At 50.4% G+C, this 18,413-nt stretch overlaps 1 protein-coding gene across 1 annotated transcript; it reads right to left on the bottom strand.

Moving 5' to 3' along the window:
• Positions 1-6,425: 6,425 nt before the first annotated feature.
• LOC124659942 (transcription repressor OFP8-like) lies at positions 6,426-7,112 on the bottom strand. Its single transcript, XM_047197745.1, has one exon. The coding sequence runs from the start codon at positions 7,110-7,112 to the stop codon at positions 6,426-6,428; it is 687 nt and encodes a 228-aa protein (XP_047053701.1).
• Between the last annotated feature and the right edge of the window lie 11,301 nt (positions 7,113-18,413).

The raw sequence follows: 18,413 nt of genomic DNA, 5'->3' as shown, positions 1-18,413 counted from the left end.
ACCACATAGAAATTACATATATGACCATAATCATGTTGGGCAGCTCATATGGTACTAAGATCTATGAAGAATAAGAGAGAAATAGATCAAGCTACTGTCACATACCCATAGTCCAGAGGTGGAATACTCCCCCTTCATCATGGTCATGATGTTGAAGATGTTGGAGAAGGTGGAGATCCCTCCGGAGGCGGTTGCGGCAGAGTTCCCCCTCCAATCTTTGTTGCTTCAGCCTTTGTTTTGGTGTTTCAGTGTATCGATGTTTCGGTATTTCTGTGGCGCTCTCCTCAAGGGAACCCTGGGGGTCGTATATATATAGGGGTTTTAGGTCAAATGAGGTCGGTTGGCGCAAGAATCAGGTCAATCGGAGGGCCGAGGCTCAAAAGAGCATGTTGAAGCAGCAAAACCAATTTGAGTTAGGAATCTTGGATTTAGGTGAAACCAATTTTGTTGGAAAGATGATGAAAAGAAATACCCCAATAAATTAAGAACAAGTGGGGTAGATTTTCCAAGAATTTTAAGGTGAAAACTCTCAATACAAAGAACTGGGAAAAAACTCCAATATCGAAAACGCAACAACTATTTCACGTGGGAACCGTTTTTGATGAACTACAGCTTGTCACGAGAATAAGCACAATATTTAAAACTCCATATGGATAAGATCGAAATAACAACCAAAAAATAAGATGCAAGGATTCAAAGGTTTGAACTCTCTCCGAACGATACGATTGTGTTACTCACTCGAGAGCCCTCTTGATAGTACATCAACTAACCTATAAACCTATATATCAACTAAACCATGCGACCGTTAAGAAAGAAACCCTATAAATAACAAACCTTAACCTTACGCATTCCACTTGAGTTTGATGATGACGATCTTGACCACAACAAGATGGAACACCTTTCTTGATTGTGATTGCTTGACAAAGTGTTGCGGATTGCTCCCCCATAATCCATCATGGAAGAGATTCTTCTTCGACGCATCTTCACATATCAATGATAACCATAGGGATGACAAGCTTCAAGCTCATGATCTCCTTGGGATTGCTCACCTTGAACTTTCACACCATTTTTTTCTTTCTTCCTTGTGTTGATGTCTTGAAGATACGCTTGAGGGGTCACTTCATCTTCATATTTAAGACATACTTGTCACTTAATATTGTTCATTTCATCTTATTGCAACCTTGAACCCAACATATGAATAAACTATTGCCTATGGACATATCCTATAATTGAAACTCAATGCAAACATTAGTCTATAGGGATTGCCATTAATTAACAAAATCACACATGGGGCTTCGTGCACTTTCACTTTGAAAAAAGGAGGCATATATTTTTAATCGTAATTTAGGTTTACACCCAAAAAAAACGACACTATTTACAACAGTGAATAAATTCGCTATGAAAAGACTTATCACTGGTGGAGTTAGAACATATGTAACCAGGGTGCACTGAGGGTGCTACAATAGATTTAAAAAAATTAGAGGTGCACCTTGTGGTGGAATATTTATTTGTTTTACAAAGGAAAGTTATCTAGGGGGCGTCCAGCCTGGTAGCTCGCCGTGGATCCGTCACTGCATCTTATGGTGGAACAGTTGATATAGATTTGATATTATAGATGCTCATATTTTTATCCATACACTTAGTTAAAATTGAACAATGTTGGCTTTTGATTAAATCTATACTCCCTCCATTTAGAAATAGTCTACATTCTAGAAAAAAATTAGTTTGCATTTATTAATACTAAAATACGTGAACAACACCAATTTCTCTCATTTTTTAAAGAATGTATACTAAATTAGAACGGAGAAAATATGCACTCCCTCCGTTCCCATTTAATCGACGCGATTCTTTGCCACTCGCTTTAGCAATTCGTACTATGCTCGTGTCGATTAAAACGGAACCGAGAGAATATTATTTTGTGGAATAGAGGTAGCACATATTTTTAGAAGATGGAAAACCAAGTCACGTGATAAGAGGAAAAACAGATTTTTTTGATTAAATTTATATGTATTATTTTGTGGAATGGAGTTAGTACATGTATTCAGAAGATGGAAAAAACAAGTCACATGATAAGAGGCTGTCAGCATTAGTGAGCCAATAACCGTGCAAAATCCAAAACCATGAAAACCTTTTACGCCGAGCAGACGGAGCCGAACATCTCAACGGAACGGCCGGGTTACTCTACTCGCCCCACAAGACCATAATGATCCAGCGTGCAGGCCGCGTGCGTGTGTGGACGGGCGGCGGCCGCCGGCGTTCTCCTGGCACGCTTGTCATCGCCTTGGCCGTGACTCGATCCGGCGCGTACGGCCTCCTCCTCCCCGTGACCCTCTCCATGTTAAAGACCGTGTCAGCATTAATGGACGTGTTACCTCGCGCGCCTCCTCCGCTCTCGCTCGCTGGTGCGCCGGAGAGCTGGCCGGATCGGACAAACACGCCGCAGCCCTCCGGCAACGGCGGGATCCTGTGGGGCGCTCGCGGCAGCTTGCGCCGCCCACACTGACCGGTGTCAGGGCCCCGATCGAACTCCTGAGCTGAGAATAGCCACCCCCACCCCGGCCCAGCCTCACCTGCGAGAGTCTGCGGTAGCCGCCAGCGGGCCGGCCGACCGACGGGGCCGGCTGGCTAATGAGGAAGAGACGAGCTCGCAACTTGGCATTCACTTGCGGTCCAGCCTCGTCGTGCTCGCTCGCTCGCGTACATGGGATCCACCGTCTGATTGCATGTTTCTCACCTTGTGTGGTAATAACCGGCGGTAAACCGGCGGCGCCTGAGGAGCTACGAGTACCACATGTACTTGGTAGTACTACATATATACATACTACGCATTATCTCGACTTGTATGTGGACCTTGATTGATACCTGTAGTACAAGTACGTCCGAGCGAGTCACATGCAGTGTCCTTGGTATCCTACTCGTACACCACGCCCGTGGAACAGAGCAGTGACGGGCACACGACTGTTAGAGCATCCCCACTCGTTGGCGCTCCCCACGCCCAAATCCGGCGAAATTTTCGTCCGGATTGGAGGAAGATTTGGCGTGGGGAGTAGTAGTTTCCCAGCCGCGTGCCCAGGCGAAGTCGACGATGCGAATTTAAAAACGGAAACTTGACAAACTACGGCTAAATTCGGGTGAATATAGACTAAATTTAATGATATTTAGACTAAAACGGGAGGAGTTCATACATAGAGGCCGAGTTCGACTATATTTCGAATTCGGCTAGGGGAATGCAAACGCTAATTATAAAACACGGCGCTCTACATGCCGAAATGGCGGTAGAACACCGTGTAGTCGCCCGTCGCCGTCGTCGTCGGAGCCGTCGTCGTTGGCCTTCGAGCCGCGCCGCGCCGGCGCTGCCGCCTCGGCCGGCGTCTCCCCGCCCGGGGATGGCTTGTACCGGTCGTCGTCGGAGGACTCGAGGTCGACGACGGGGACGGCGACGCCGGATGGAGGTGTCGCGAGGACGGCGGTACCGCGCGAAGTCGTCGTTGGCGGTTGGAGTGGCGCGGGCGGCGAGTTGGCGTGCGGCGGCCGGGTCCGGCCGGCCGCCGGCCGCTCGCTCCTCCCCGGCGCTCCCGGTCGCGCGCCGCCGGTCCGGTGCGGCGTCGTCCGCGCGCTTCTCCTCCTCCATGTCGTGCGGCGACACGGCGATCGCCTCCGCCATCGCGGCGTCCTCCGCGCGCTTCGCCTCCTCCTCGGCGAGCGGCTTGCGGCGGCGGCCTCTTTCTTCGTCTTCTTCTTCCGGCCGTTCCGCGGCTCGGAAGGTCGTTCTCGGATGACGAGGGCGCCGGCCGCCGCGCCCTGCGGTCGCCGGCGGAGACGCCGGCTCCTTCTTGACGCGCACCGGCGTCGAAGGCGACGTCGCCTCCTCCTCTTCACCGGCGCCAAGGATGACCTCGGCGCCGATCCGGAAGACGACGAGCCGGCGGCCATGCGCCGTGGCCGCCGGACGTTTCCCGACGGCGGCTCGCCGATGCCCTCGATGCCGATGGAGGGGGCATCGTGAGCACCGGGAAGTTGCCGCCCTCGATGTGCTCGAGGACGGCCTCGAGTGTCCGGCCCGGCGCGCTCCACCACCGTCGGCGGCCCACGGCGTTGTTGCGCGCAGGTGGAGGCGGCGGGCCGTCGTAGGCCGCCAGCTCCCGCTCCCGCCGCCGGAGGAAGTAGGAGTTCCACCGCGTGTAGTTGTCGGGGTGGTGGCGCGGGTCGGCGCGCTCCTCGTCGGTCATCGTCATCCTCGCCTCCTCGATGGCGACGTCGAGGGCATGGCCACTGCGGCGGCGGCGGGATCGGAACGCCGCCGGCACTTAGCCGCCCGGCCGCCTCGGGAGGCCTCGTGTCCGGCGGGCAGGGGTACCCCGCCTGGTGGAGGAGGTGCCCCTCCCACGTGTGCGGCGGCCGGCGGGGAAGCCGTTGTTGGCTGCGCGCGTCGTCGCCGTAGAACGCCATCTTGGGAGTAGGGGAGAGTGGAAGGAGAGTGGAGCACGGGGGTACGCCTCGCGGTGATCGGACCGGCGTATATAGGCGTGGGCGGCGCGGGGATTAAATGCCGCGTGGATTGCGACGCGTCCGCGGCGAGCCGACCGGCGGCGGCCTTTAGTGCGCGCGGAAGACGATGCGTGCGCGGAAGACGACGACATTAACTCGCCGCGTGGCCGGCGAATGCGGACCGGCGGCAGGCTTTACGGCGCGCGGAAGACGATGCGATGAGGACGACGATCGGCTTCTCTCGCCGAGCAAGTTGGGGCCACCGGACGCGCGGGAAGTTTCCTCGCCGTTTCGCGCGCTTTTCACTCGTCCGGAGTCCCCGAGCGCTCCCGGGGGCCGGGGATGTCGTGGGATCGCCGGATGGATTTAGGCCCAAATCCGGACGAAAACGAGGAACCGGGGCGCGGCGGGCCGAGTTCGCCGTCCGGATGGAAAAAACGCTCGCCGGGGGCCTGTTCGGGGGGACGAGTGGAGATGCTCTTACTGCAGCACCTGTACGTACAAGGTTCCGATCGAAGGCTTCATACGTACGCAATCGGAACACGACATGCCCAGCTAGAGTTTCATATAGCGTGACGATCGAACAACAAGATTCATGTGTTTGCTTCAATCTGAAGCGTGAAATTAACCATCCGGGCAGCGGCTTGATTTGTAAACGTACGCCCAATGAATACGGTCATGCAATTTGGCACGCATGCGTGCCAGCGTAGCTACATATAGGTAGCCTCAAGTGTTGCTGTGGCACCATTAAACGGAGACCAACGTATTGATCGTCGATCGATCATCGATGGATCTGACCCCGCATGGCTGGCGGGCACCAGCATACAGATTTCGGACACAGTGTTATCCTAACGAACGAGGACCGCGTGGAGCAGAAACAGCATACGTCCAACTGTACATAGACAGTCTTTTCCCCGTACACGTATATACACCCTTTTATGCATGTCAGGTCAGGAGCAGTAGAAATTCAAGCCAAGTAAATACGCGGGAACGAGCAGCTAGTGCTGTAGCTCCGACGCCCTTTTGGGCAGGCCCCGAAGGCAATCAAGCCCACACAGTGCAAGTTACTGTGGCGAGATCCAGCCGTTGATTCGCTTGCTATCCACTCCAACCTCTCGTCCGTCGCAACAGTGGTGCTACATCCGTCAGTTCGCCCAAACAGTGAAACCACTGGACGCTGGACGGGTGAGCCAACGAACCCAACAGCTACAAGGACACAACACGAGAAGCTTTCGCGCTCTGGTTCACAGCTCGTATCGGTCGCAACTAGGCATGCACGAGAAAGAAAAACGGCAGCCGTACGTGAAGCACGTAGTACACATATTTGACGATTGAGTTGACAGGACGGGAATCGCAACGAAAGCTAGCAGCTAGCGGTAAAACTATCTGGTCCGGTGTCAGTAAAACAGTGAAAGATGACACCATGTCTCTTGAAGGCAGAGCAGTCGCCAGTGGGCGATACACATAGATAGTACACGTAGTACTTGATCTCTTTCTCTGATAGCAAGCGGGCAGCACAAATTAACACACTTAAGTACTGAAGGTTTATCATTACAACGCCATGGCGCCACGCGCGCGCATCATTACATGAACAATATGAATCTTACGTAGGACTAGGAGTACATGAACATATATAGGCATAGCCTTAAGCTTAGCTTAAGCTAAATAGGGGGCGCACCTCACCGGCCGGGATGACCGTTAATAACCTCCCGGCCATGGTGGAAGTCTCCCAGGTAAGCTAGCTAGAGCTAGTTAACAAACTGATATGATCAATCAGACGCTACAAATTAACACTACTACTTCCTGGTTAATTAAACACAATAAACAGTAAAATTATGACATGGATGGGTAGGTTTGTGCGTGCGTGCGTGCATGGCGCCGTGGCGTTGTAATGCTGATGACGAGGCAGTGACGTAGACAGAAGGGGCACAGGCTAGCTAGAACTGGCACGGGGAAGGCGGCGAGAAGAGTCCGTTGCGGGTCCAGAGGTCGGCGAAGGCGTGGAGGATGAGCGGGTGGTGGCGCGGCGAGTTGAGGGAGAGGAACTGGTGGAGGAGGTCGTTGAGGTCGTCCCACGCGTAGATCTCCTTCTCCACCACCATCTGCACCATCGACTCCCGGAAGTCCTCGTACGGCTCCGCCGACTCCACCGCCACCGGCACGCTCTCACGCGCCACGCGACCATGCTCTTCGTCGCCGCCGGCGCCGGCGCCGTCCCAGGCCGCGCGCCTGCGACGCCGCCGCTGCTGCCTCCGCCGGCGCCGCGTCTCCTGCTCCGGCTGCTCCGCCTGGCCGTGACGACGCGCGGCCGCAGCAGGGTCCTCGTACAGCGAGTTGTTGGTGAAAGAGGCGGGGCCCCAGGAGGCGGAGTCGGCGGAGGTGGCCGTGGTGCCACTCTGCCCGCCCAGGGTGGTGGACGTGAACGCCGTCATCGCGGTGGACGTGGAGGACGCGTTGGGCGACTTGGGCTTGCCGCCCCTGCCGCTGCCCCCGCCGCGGAATGGGAGCGACGACGAGGAGAAGATGTTGGCGAAAAGCTTCGGCCGGCGGCAGTTGCAGCCGATGTCCACCACCGGCGGCTGCCGCAGCGTGAAGCTGCCCCTCCTCGACGCCCTGTTCGACATGGGATGGCACAATGTAGTGTAGGCTACCGAGCGTGGTGCAGTGTGTGAGCTAGCTGAGAGTGTGGCTTTGAGATGGAAGTGTTCTTGGAGCTTGGAGCGGGGGGTGGTGGTGCTATATATTAATGGGGCGCCATGTGAGAGCGTGAGTTGAATGGCGAGTAAAGAGATGGTGACATGAACAGCGAGGTGGGGGACGATGAGGTAGCATGTGAAGAGGATAATTATACGTGCAGGGGGAAATGTGTGTGGGGAAATAAGCTGAGACCGTGCAAGCTGCCATGAGACGCCCCAGACGTGCTACGTGTACCATGCGTGTGTGCATTGTCGACCAGTGCATGCATGGTTGCGAGATACTCCATACATCCAGATCTCTCCTGGGATCGGAGAGGATCATGTATGTCAGACGGAGGAGAGGAGAGCTGCTGCATGCATCTATGGTTCCTTGGGTGAGTGTGACTGGACACTGGATGGTTAATTTGGCGCAGTGGATTCAGAGCAGGGGCGTTCCTAGTATAGGAGGGCATGGTGTGTGTGGTTGGGCAGTAAAAAATAACAATCTTCTCACGGATTGGTAATATGACGAAACTCTGCTGCTGAGTTGACCGACTGTATGCATGTGAGGACAAGCTGGCCATGCTGCCAGGGCCAATCTTTCTCTGTTGAAGCCATCTTTTCCCAACCCACTACAGTACTGATTCCTCGAAAAATATATATCGATACAGTACTCGACTTAACAATTGGCACTTTAAAATAGCGGCCTATGGCGTCATATCTGCAATTTTCTGCTACATTATATATATTCTTGCCCCTACCCTGCTGCTACTCTAAAGAATTAATATATTTTTAAACAGTACTAGAGAATTATTTTGTGGCACTCGCTACCTGACAAAAACCAAAAACTACACGTTGCTACGGGCTGCAGCCTCGGGTACAGGGCTTTCGTCCGAAACCCTTTGGATCGTTTTTTTAGCTTTGTAAAATATTAAAAAAAACAGATAAAAAAATTAAATAATAAAATCTCCGTTACTTTGGGCTTTTGAGGAGCGGGTGAAATTGTTGGAATTCTATGAAAGAGGCCCGTGAGCCATGATGCATGCCAATTTCATACGACCTGGTGGAGTGGCACAAGATCTGCCTCTTAGCTTATGTCGAGATATTGATTCCTCCACACAACAATTTGCTTCTCGTATCGGCGAATTAGAAGAGATGTCAAGCCCATGTATTATGTCATCCAGTTTAAATAAGAATTAACAAACATAAATTTTGACTTTTTTGCAAAATTGTGTCATGTATTGGTAATACGGGATTTCTGGTTGCATACGAACTCAAAAAAAAGAATAATATATGAAAATATATCTACGCAAAATTTCTCATTCGAATTTACCTGGTTAGCCAATTTTTAGATTCTCAAACTGCCAAAGGAAACTATAAAAAATTCAGGTTTTTGGTTATGGGAATTTTTTTAAGTTAATTTTTTATTTACTCAAGATTATTATTACTTCATTAATTTTATTTATTAAAGTAATTATTTGGAATTCAAATAATGAAGAAATGTGACATCGTGAAGCAGAGTTAATAGGATTGATACAATAGTAGTATCAATAACATGCCCATCAAGCACTTGGAAGCGGAATAGGAAGGAACTCGAAAGTCAAGCGTGCTAGCACTGGAGTAATGGGAGGATGGGTGACCGAGTGAAAAGTTTGACTACAAATAAGTAATTTGACTAGAGATTAAGTGTAGTTAGAATCTAAACTTCTGAAATAACTGAAATACTAGAAATTCTAAGGAAAAAAAGGAAAAAAAGAGGGAGTGTAAATGAATTAGAAAAAAATGGATAAAAAATAGGTGAAACAGCCTTTATTCCCGGTTGGTGTTGCAACTTGCAAACTGGGACTAACAGTCTCTTGTCCTGGGCACGCGTCCACAGCCATGGAGCCCTTTTAGTCCCGATTCGCAACACAACCGATACTAGGGGGGGGGGGTAGTCCCGATTGCTCCCGGTTGCAAAACCGAGACTAAATGCCCTTACAAATCGGGACTAAAGCCCCATATTCTACTAGTGCCAGAAGGAAATAAATAGACGAAGAGCACGGAATTTCAATTCGTCTCCCATGTGTATATACTCTTTGTACTGGAAAAAATTAAATGTTGAAATGTTGAAATTTTTTAACAAAATATTATACATGTACATATCCATAATATATGTGCGTTCGTCAAGTTTCGTGGAGAACCAATAAAATGCGTGGTCTATGTTAAAAAGAAAAAAATTATCATCTAAAAAATCTTTATTTTTAGCATTGAATTTTGTCCTTTTTACACACGCCACACGACAAGTCGATTTTTCATGAAACTCCGTGAGCGCGTATCATGTGAAGATGTACGTGCGATTTTTTATTTCAATTTTTTAAGTGTCAAAATATGTGCAACATGTATTTCGAAATAGAGGGAGCATATGCTCCCATGTGTCAAAACATCACTCTCTGAAAATCAATTCTTTTTGGATTAGAAGAGGATCCACATCCCTGCCTTCTGGGTCGCCTCCGGAGGTCCCGCATGATGCGACCAGCAGATCATCCTCCAGAAGACTCTCCACCCCGTCGCCGCCAGAAGGTCACCTAAGTCGCGACGGTGTATGGCGGCGGAAGGTTGGCCCTTTTCGCCGTTCCTTTGTGTTTTTTGTTTTCCTTAGCAACTTCCTCTTCGGTTTGAAACCTGAGACCTCGTCAACCCTACATGTCCTTGTTTTCCTTAGCAACTTCCTCCTCCTGGATTGTTGTTTGGCCCCTCCGTACGCATGTCCCATCCTTATATAAGGGGTAGGGGTGGCTAGCCAAGACAAGGGGGAGGCGGTGGCCAAGGTGGGCCCCACCCCTCACCCCCACAACCCTAACCCTAGGTGTCCCCATCCTTATCTACTTGGGGGTGGCCAACCCCTTATTGGGCTCCTCTCCGGGGGCATTAAGGTGGGATGCACCTAAAAATTAAATGAAAACATATTTTTTAATATTAATTATTTAAATTAATAGAAAGATACATATTATTTAATTCCCGCGATCTGAAACACATTTCGAATCACTCTCAACATCCTTCAAATCCACACAGAATTTTTCGCTTCTCTCTGCTCTATTATTTCATGTTTCCGATGATTCCAAGCCTATCTATAATGCATCATCGAACCCTTAAGGATGTTACCCTATCATTCGGGAATACTGCAGACATGATTGAGATGCCTCTTCAACCAATGATCATCAGCAGGACCTGGATGCCCATAATGATCATCAGTGTGTTACCCTATCATTCGGGAACACTGTAAATATGCGCCTTAGGTTCTATCTTGCATGTTGTTGTCGAGTATAGAAGAACCGAGTGAGTACTTACAACGGACTAGAAGAATAATGTGTGTCGGGTGATCGTTGTTTTACAATAGTGTTCTCGACAAGATGTGGCGGCCTTAGCAGACTTCATTTTTGGCGGTGCTCCTTGAGCTCCGTAGCTCAATTTTCGGGGTGAGGATCGTAGGTGTGGCCTTAGTTTGTTGTTTCTAGAAATGATGGCACTCTAGTCATTTTCTTGTTGAATACATTATCTGCAGATTCGACCTTCTTCAAGGTGAAAACCTAGGATCTGACCATCCGGACGACGATAGTGTTTGTGCATAGTTACCTTCATGTTGGCATCGTTTTGGAGAAGCTTGTTCGGAATTTAGGTTTTGACATAACCGGTGGCGCTCATACTATTGCAAGTCTCTGAGTGCATCGACGAGGCCTTTTTTTTTTTTTGCTATATGCATCGTTAATGTTTTGACTCGATCACTCTAATCATTATGGGTTTGGTTGGTTCCTTGCACCCTTTTCTGCATTTGGGGAGATCTTCTCCCTGGATCCATGAACCAGCGAAGGCCAAAGTCATGTTGTGCATCTAGTTTTCTTGTCAACAATTCATTTTCCGCTCATTTGTGCACATTTTGGCTACCAACAAAGATGGATTTTTTTATAGGGGTCGAAATTCAGCTTGTTTGGTTGCATACGGTTTACTGTTGTGGTTACAACTTCACGCAAATAGTGATATTACCTCACACTACTATGAACTAATAGGTAACATATGGAATTAACAGTTAGAATATTGAACAATAGGAAGCACTAAATTATCATCACTTAATCCTGGCTACTATCAGATAGCACTTCGTTGTAATGTTACACGCCAACATGGGAAAATCTTCCTCTTCTTCACTTCTTCCTATTGGGATCCTTGTTTGGCCTGTTAGAGCATCTCCAGTCGCGTCCCCCAAACCGTCCCCCAAACCGCGCCGGATCGAACGTTTGGGGGACGTGTTTTGTTCGTGCCGCCTTTGGGGGACGTCGCTCCCCAGCCGCGTCCCCCAAACGCCGCCCCCAATCAGAAATTTAAATAGATGCATTCAAAAGAGATCGTTCCCGCCGATTCGTCGCGATCAGAGTAGCGGCGATCGATCAAAGTACTGGGCGCGCGATCATATTACAGACCAGTGGTGCATGCAAATTAGAAGAAGGGGAAGGGGTTGGGCGACGGTGTCGTATCCTGAGTTTCGCAGGCCCGTCGAGCACGACGACCTCGTCGCGATCTGCCTGTTGCTGTGCATGGTGCGTCTGCTCCGTCGCCGACGCAGAGGCCGACGCAGGTGTAGCAGTAGAAGACGCGTCATCCTGCTCTTGCTGCGCTGCCGCTGCCGCCGATGCCGCTGCCTGGGCCGCCGCGTCCGTCGCTGCCCGGGATATGTTTTGGGAGGCCTGAAATGCGCGGCGGTATAGGCGCGATTTGGCGGGAGCGGCGGGATTTGGCGGGAGTGTGAGACGAATTTTCCCTGTGCCACTGACGGGTCGGCCCCGCCACTCCCCGTCTCGCTTTTCATTGTGTCCGGCGTCCCCTGTGGGACGGGGACGGGCTCGGGGCGCCGGACACCGAATGGGGGCGCGCCGGACAAAAAAGGGCTTTGGGGGACGCGGCTGGAACACATTTTCTGTCCGGCGCGCCCCAAATCCCTTTGGGGGACGCTTTGGGGGACGCGACTGGAGATGCTCTTAGCCCACATAGGGTCAGCCCACTTCTACCTCTTGTTCCCATAGGCATCATTACCAGTGGCAGCAGCGCCATGGCCACCATGAATGTCGTCAGGCGTCACATCATTCTCATCTAGGAAGAACTCATCAAGACCCCACCCTTAATGTGCAAAATGCAACACGCAAGAACTAGTTTAACTTCGATGGGAAAAGCACGTAATGACTTTTGATCAAGAATCGTAAATCTGTTCTTGAGAACAACAAGGCTTGAGTGTCATAGATTGAAATTTTTTCGGGTAGAACCTTGTAGAGAACTCATTGAGATGGTACCTTGTTGATCTGGAGCATATCTAGCATAAGCTAAGTAGAACTTACCATAGGGGATTTTGGGACCATCAGGTCTGTTCAAGCTGTCAGTAAAAAGCGTTGCATCATCGGTCGATCCTTCTCATCCATCTAACACATATGTGAACTTTAAATCAAAATCAAATCCGACAAGCACATTTTAGTTGGTGTAGTGCTTTCTGCCTGTGTATGCCTGAGACTCTCTTTTAGGCACTAGCAGTGACATGAGTACCATCAATCACTCTAACACAATTCTAACATGAACAAATTATTAGGCCTCGGTGCAATACAATTGTGTTTTCTCACCTTGAAATATGGAAGCCATCAGTAGCTTTCTTTGATCTTTGGGGGAGTGAGAGCAGATGGCGCCTTGACCATCTCTCCTTTGAGATCTCCAACAACATACATGACTTGTTTGAAGTAACGAGATATCGTTTCAGTCAACCTCCGCTGCCCGCGAGGAAAAGTGAGGATGAAATTTGTTCTACACTGCTGGTGACCGACTAAGAGCACGGTGAGGCTAGTTTTGGGTCTAAATGTGGAGCCAATTCTCCGGCTCCCGCCATTTCCATGTCTTTTCCCCCGCACACACCTTTTCCTCTATTTGCACCCGCCAATGCGTGTCCTAGCGACTAGATCAATACGATTTTTCCTCTCAGGGCATGCCCGATGGTGGTTTAAGGTTCGTGCTAACCAACAACGAGGAACCTGGTAATCAACCAAACTGCGAATTTTTGCCTCCGTAGATTCAAGAAACGTGCGTGCAAGGAACTAATCACACCCCTATGTTGTTGCATCATCTCGGTATAAAAATATTCCATTTATCAAAAAGAAGCGAAAACGGCTGAGACTGGGAGTAAAATCTTCGTCCAAGATCCTCTCAGGATACTGTACTCCGTGAAAATGATGTGAAACTTGTAACCACGGAGTTGATCTGCAACTCTCTGCAGAAATTAAACGACACCCGATGCATCCATGCACTGCCTCCTGCATGCACACATAATTCGCAGCACTTGATACTCTTGCAGCGGTGCATGCAGAAGCAGATGCAGTTTGTCGAGTCAAGTTAGGCTGGTGCCAATGCAGCACTACACTCTCACCCGCTACGTCAGCTTTTTCCCTCACTCTCACCCCACTCTCACCCCACTGTCGTCCCACGGTGCCAATGCACAGGCTATAGTGCCAGCTTTACTTCTCTTTCCTCCACGTCAGCTTTTCTCTCTCCTCGACATCAGCATTTCTTTTTCAGATTACAACAACATAAATAATGCAAGGAAATTATTTTATTGAACTAAAATTGTTACCGATTACATCATAGAAAAAATTACATAAAAATTTGAAAAGATTACATAAAAATTTGAAAAAATTACATAATCTAGGAATTAGCCCACACATGCTCAATCAAATCATGCTGGAGCTGTGTATACATCGGTGACTCCCTCATTTCGGTGTCCATCTCGAATCCTGGCTGCTAGGCTTGGTGGTGCATGGTGGTGTATTGCAGGGCCGACATTTGAAGCAACTGTCTCATAGATGTTGTCCAAATTTGTACCACGCTTATCGTCGATGATCATGTTGTGCAAAATGACACATGCACGCATGATCAACCCAAGAGTACGCCTCGAGTATGAGCGTCCCGGAACTGCTAGAATGTTGAACCTAGCCTTCAGCACTCCAAAGCACACTCGACATTTTTGCGCCAAGCTGATTGAGCAGCAGTGAACACTCGATGCTTTTCACTTTGTGGAAGAGTAACACCTTTCATGAACACCGGCCAGGAGGGGTAGATGCCGTCGGCAAGGTAGTAACCATAGTGGTACTCGTGTCCATTCACCGTGAAGTTCACTACGGGTGCTTCTTCCCTAAGCACATCAGTGAACAACGGCGACTGGTTGAGTACATTGATGTCGTTGTTGGACCCGGCCACTCCAAAAAAGGCATGCCAGATCCAACGATCATACGACGCCACAGCTTCTAAGATTATGGTAGGGTGTTTGATGTCTCCCCTTGTGAATTGACCAGCATGAGCCACTGTGCAGTTCCTCCACTGGCAATGCATGCAATCGATGCTCCCTAACATGCTCGGAAAGCCACGCTCCTCGGCTTTCGCTAACAGACGCTGAGTATCCTCCACAGTTGGGCGACGGCAAAACGTCTCCCCGTAACAGTCAATGATGCCTTCACAGAATCTATCTAGACAATCTGATGAAGTTTGTCTAGCTAACTTAAGCCACTCATCCGATACCTTCGCCGAAAGTAGCTCGGAGGATAGTTGCAGTCGTCGGCGAAGTAGTCCTCGAAGAGCCGATCGTGGGCACCCAGACGATCACGCCTTGCTCGATCATATCACCCTCCATTCCGTCGCTCGAACTGCTGCTAGACGAAGACATGGCGTTGAGAGGAGTGGAAATGGAGAGTGGAGCTGATGAAGTGAGGTGTGGAATGAGTGAAACCATATGGGGGGTATTTATAGGGGGTTTTGGTATTTTTTCAGAATTTTTTGAACCCCAACGGCTAGCTGAGGTGGACGAATCAGATTGCGCCACCTCAGCTAGCCGTTACACACTACCGCCCCTCTCTCGCCCGCTCTCGCCGGCCTCTCGCCCGCATCTCGCCAGCCTATCGCCCGCCTACCGCCCGCTCTCGCCCGCCCTCTCGCCCCGCGCCGCCAACGCTGCCGCCGCTGCCGCCTCGCTACCGCCACTCTCTCGCCTCACTCTCGCCTCCAACGCAGGCGTTAGCCGGGCGGTAGCGGGCGCTACCGCCTGGTAGCCCGCGCCGTCGCCTGCCGCTTGCCTCTCGCCCCTCTCTCGCTCCTCTCTCGCCCCGTCGCCGTCGCTAGCGCCCGCGCTGCCGCCCGCGTTGGCACCAGCCTTAGCAGTATCTTCCTCCCGCCGCCCTGACCCTGCCCTTTCTTGTTCGAGCGTATCTGCAACGAAAGCTGTGCTCATGATGCCAATTCGAGCTGTAGCGCAGCACACCTCCAACATAAAACCCCGTCGCTGTAGCCTCTGCCGGAGTATCTCCATGGCCGGAGACATGTTTGTAGCAGGAGCGTAAATGTGAGGCCGGAGACGAAGAGAAAGGAGATCTCCAACACGATCTACGGCATTGATGTACGCGGCCGGGTGCGCATCTATCGATCGATCGATCGATCTCACGAGACTGTGTGCGCGCCTCGAGGGAAATTATGTGTCTTAGAACTGCACGCTGTAATAGTGCATGCAGGAGTGCGTGCTGCCCTAGCTTAGCTTGTCTAGCTAGCTATAATCCATAGTAGTACGCCCCTGGTAGCCTCTAGGCTTGCCGGAAATGTGTGTATGCACGCGCCACCTCGCATTCATCCCTACACAGTGCGGTGGCCGGTGAAGTCACCTTTTTATTCCTCCTTTCCATGGCCGAGAAAGACGAAGCTGTGCTAGGTGCGCGAAGCAACCTTGGACAGTGCATCCAGCGATCTCAAATTCGCAGTCACACACCGCAGCGATCTCGGGCCGTTCGCTCCACCGCTTTCCTTCATGTGCGGTTCCGCTGAAAAGAATAAAACGGGATGAAACGAAGAGATACACACACACGTAGCAATGCTAGCGTAATCACGGCCACATGCGCAGGGGAATCGCTAATCATTCCCAGATCCAGAAGAATTTGACAGCCGATCAACGAATCTGATACTGCCGCTCTGACCCTAATCGAGCCATAACAGCAGCTAGGATTATTGGATTAACATATCGGGAGGGTGGGATTCGAGAGAAGTCAAAGGCGGAACGGATCGATCTTCCCGCGGAGGAGCTGCAGCTAGCCAGAGCACGGCCGGCCGTCTGAGGCAATGTGCATGCTTGGGAAGGTTCACAGACGGAGTATAAAATCACTCGTACAGACGGAACAGAATAGGATAATGAGAATGGAAGCCTCCATTTGCCAGTGATGCGTCGGCGGCCGTGCACGGCGGAGGCTTTGATTAATCGCCACCGGGCTGGTCTGGTTAATGAGCTGTCGGGGCTGCGGAGCTCGATGGCCGTTCAAACCGGACGGCCGGGGAGCACGTACGGTGCCGGAGCAGCTTGGCATGGGGCTGAGCAAGGACCATACGCCGATGCGCGTCGTCGTCGTCCTCCTGTTGGAGTCTGACATCGATCGATCGATCGCGGGTCGTCAGGTTTAAAGACCCGTCTAGCCGATCCCGATGCAATGGGATGCCCAAACAAACAAAACACGGAATTCAATACTCCCTCTGCCCCTCAACCTTAATTGCCCATTGGGGGTTACTTAATTAAGGCGATCGTAATCAACTGCTCCTACTAGTTGATCGGTCCTACTAGGAGTAGTACTACTACTAGTACCAGTCGTCTATCGAAGCTGAAATGCACTATACATGTAGCTGTAATTTTGAAATGACAAGTGTGTGTGTATGAGTGTATCCAGCTCGAATCGATCGGCCCTGCGTTGCAGCGTGACCGCATTCAATCTGTGTCTATCTGCCTGCTCTCTTCAAAGGCTCCGATGGTTTTGTAGGAGTAGCTTGTTTCCATCCATAGCTAGGCAGGCCAGCTAGCTTAGCAAAGCCATACGTACTGTACATCAAGCCTGAGTCGAGTTAATTTCCTTAATGGCTTCTTACGCGGTGGGTTTGGTAGCTGCGTGAGTAGGTATGCTCTAGTTTATCCGAAAACCTATTTAGAGCATCTCCACCGGCAGCCCCAAATAGTTGTCGGTGAGGACGTCGGCACTGCCGTATGGAGACGCCGGTACAGCATCCTCTATTTGGGAATGCTGCTCCCACACCGGCGCCCCCCCCCCCCCCCATACGTCAGCCCGATAGATTTTGAAATTTAAAATGATATTTAAAAATCCAAATTTATATGAAATTTATACAAAAGTAGCTTGAATTTAAACATAACTTAAACTTAAACTTAATTCTGATCTACTGTTTGGACGCACGACGGCCCTGCCTCGTCGTCGTTCTTCGCTACTGCCGCATGCGTCCGTGCCCGCTTCTCCTCCCTTGCTTCGCGCATCTGGCGGTGGAGCATGGCGGCCGGCGTCGCAGAGACTTGTCGGCGGCGCTGTCACCGCGCTTCCAGCCTTTTTCGAGAAGTTTCGATCTCGGCGCGCCTCGCCTGCTGGCGGGCGAACGCCTCGTAGTGGCGATGAGCGTTGATCTCTGCGAGCTTCTGTCGTTTCGCCTCCATGAGGCGGGGTTGATCAATTATCGTCCACCTCCTGTGGCATAGCCCGAACAGCCAAGGGAAGATATCTTCAATATGAGTGCCATCAATCAACAGTAATCTTGTGCAGCAATAGCTTGTAAAATAAACTTGATCAATTAGATATCTTGGGCTGCCATTGATGAGGATTGCTATGTGTAATAAACATAATAATGATGCAGACATGTGAAATCATACTAACTTTTCTCCACTGGTTCACATAACTCATATGATTCCCGTTGAAATATTTCGGTCAGGAAGCATGTCCAATAGACCATAAGACAGACTCAATGATCTCCATATAAATCTGACATAAGACTAAGTCGTACCCACACATGGAGATCATATTCAGCTTGGGGGTGTCATTAGGGAAGTGATGCAGATGGGTCAATACAAGAAACTAATCCATCTCATGAATCTCGAGCAAAGACCATACCCACGCGAACGAGAAAGATCAGCCTCATTCTCTTGTTGCCTGGTCGTTGGTGTGTAAACCCAAAAAACAAGGAGGCCTAGGTTTCTTAAATCTTGAGTTGCAGAACAAGGCTTTGTTATTGAAGCAATTACACAAATTTTATGACAAGGCAGTTGTTCCCTGGGTGAAGCTAGTGTGGTCATTATATGGAGATAGTGTGCCGCATGCCCAAACTAATAGAGGATCATTTTTGTGGCGGGATATTTCGAGCTTGTCCGAGGAATACCGAGTGTCACAA

The sequence above is a fragment of the Lolium rigidum genome, chromosome 6 (genome assembly GCF_022539505.1).
Source record: "Lolium rigidum isolate FL_2022 chromosome 6, APGP_CSIRO_Lrig_0.1, whole genome shotgun sequence".
In the NCBI taxonomy this organism is placed as follows: domain Eukaryota; kingdom Viridiplantae; phylum Streptophyta; class Magnoliopsida; order Poales; family Poaceae; genus Lolium; species Lolium rigidum.
The sequence above is the reverse complement of the archived record's forward strand: the minus strand, read 5'-3'. Positions and strand labels throughout refer to the sequence as shown.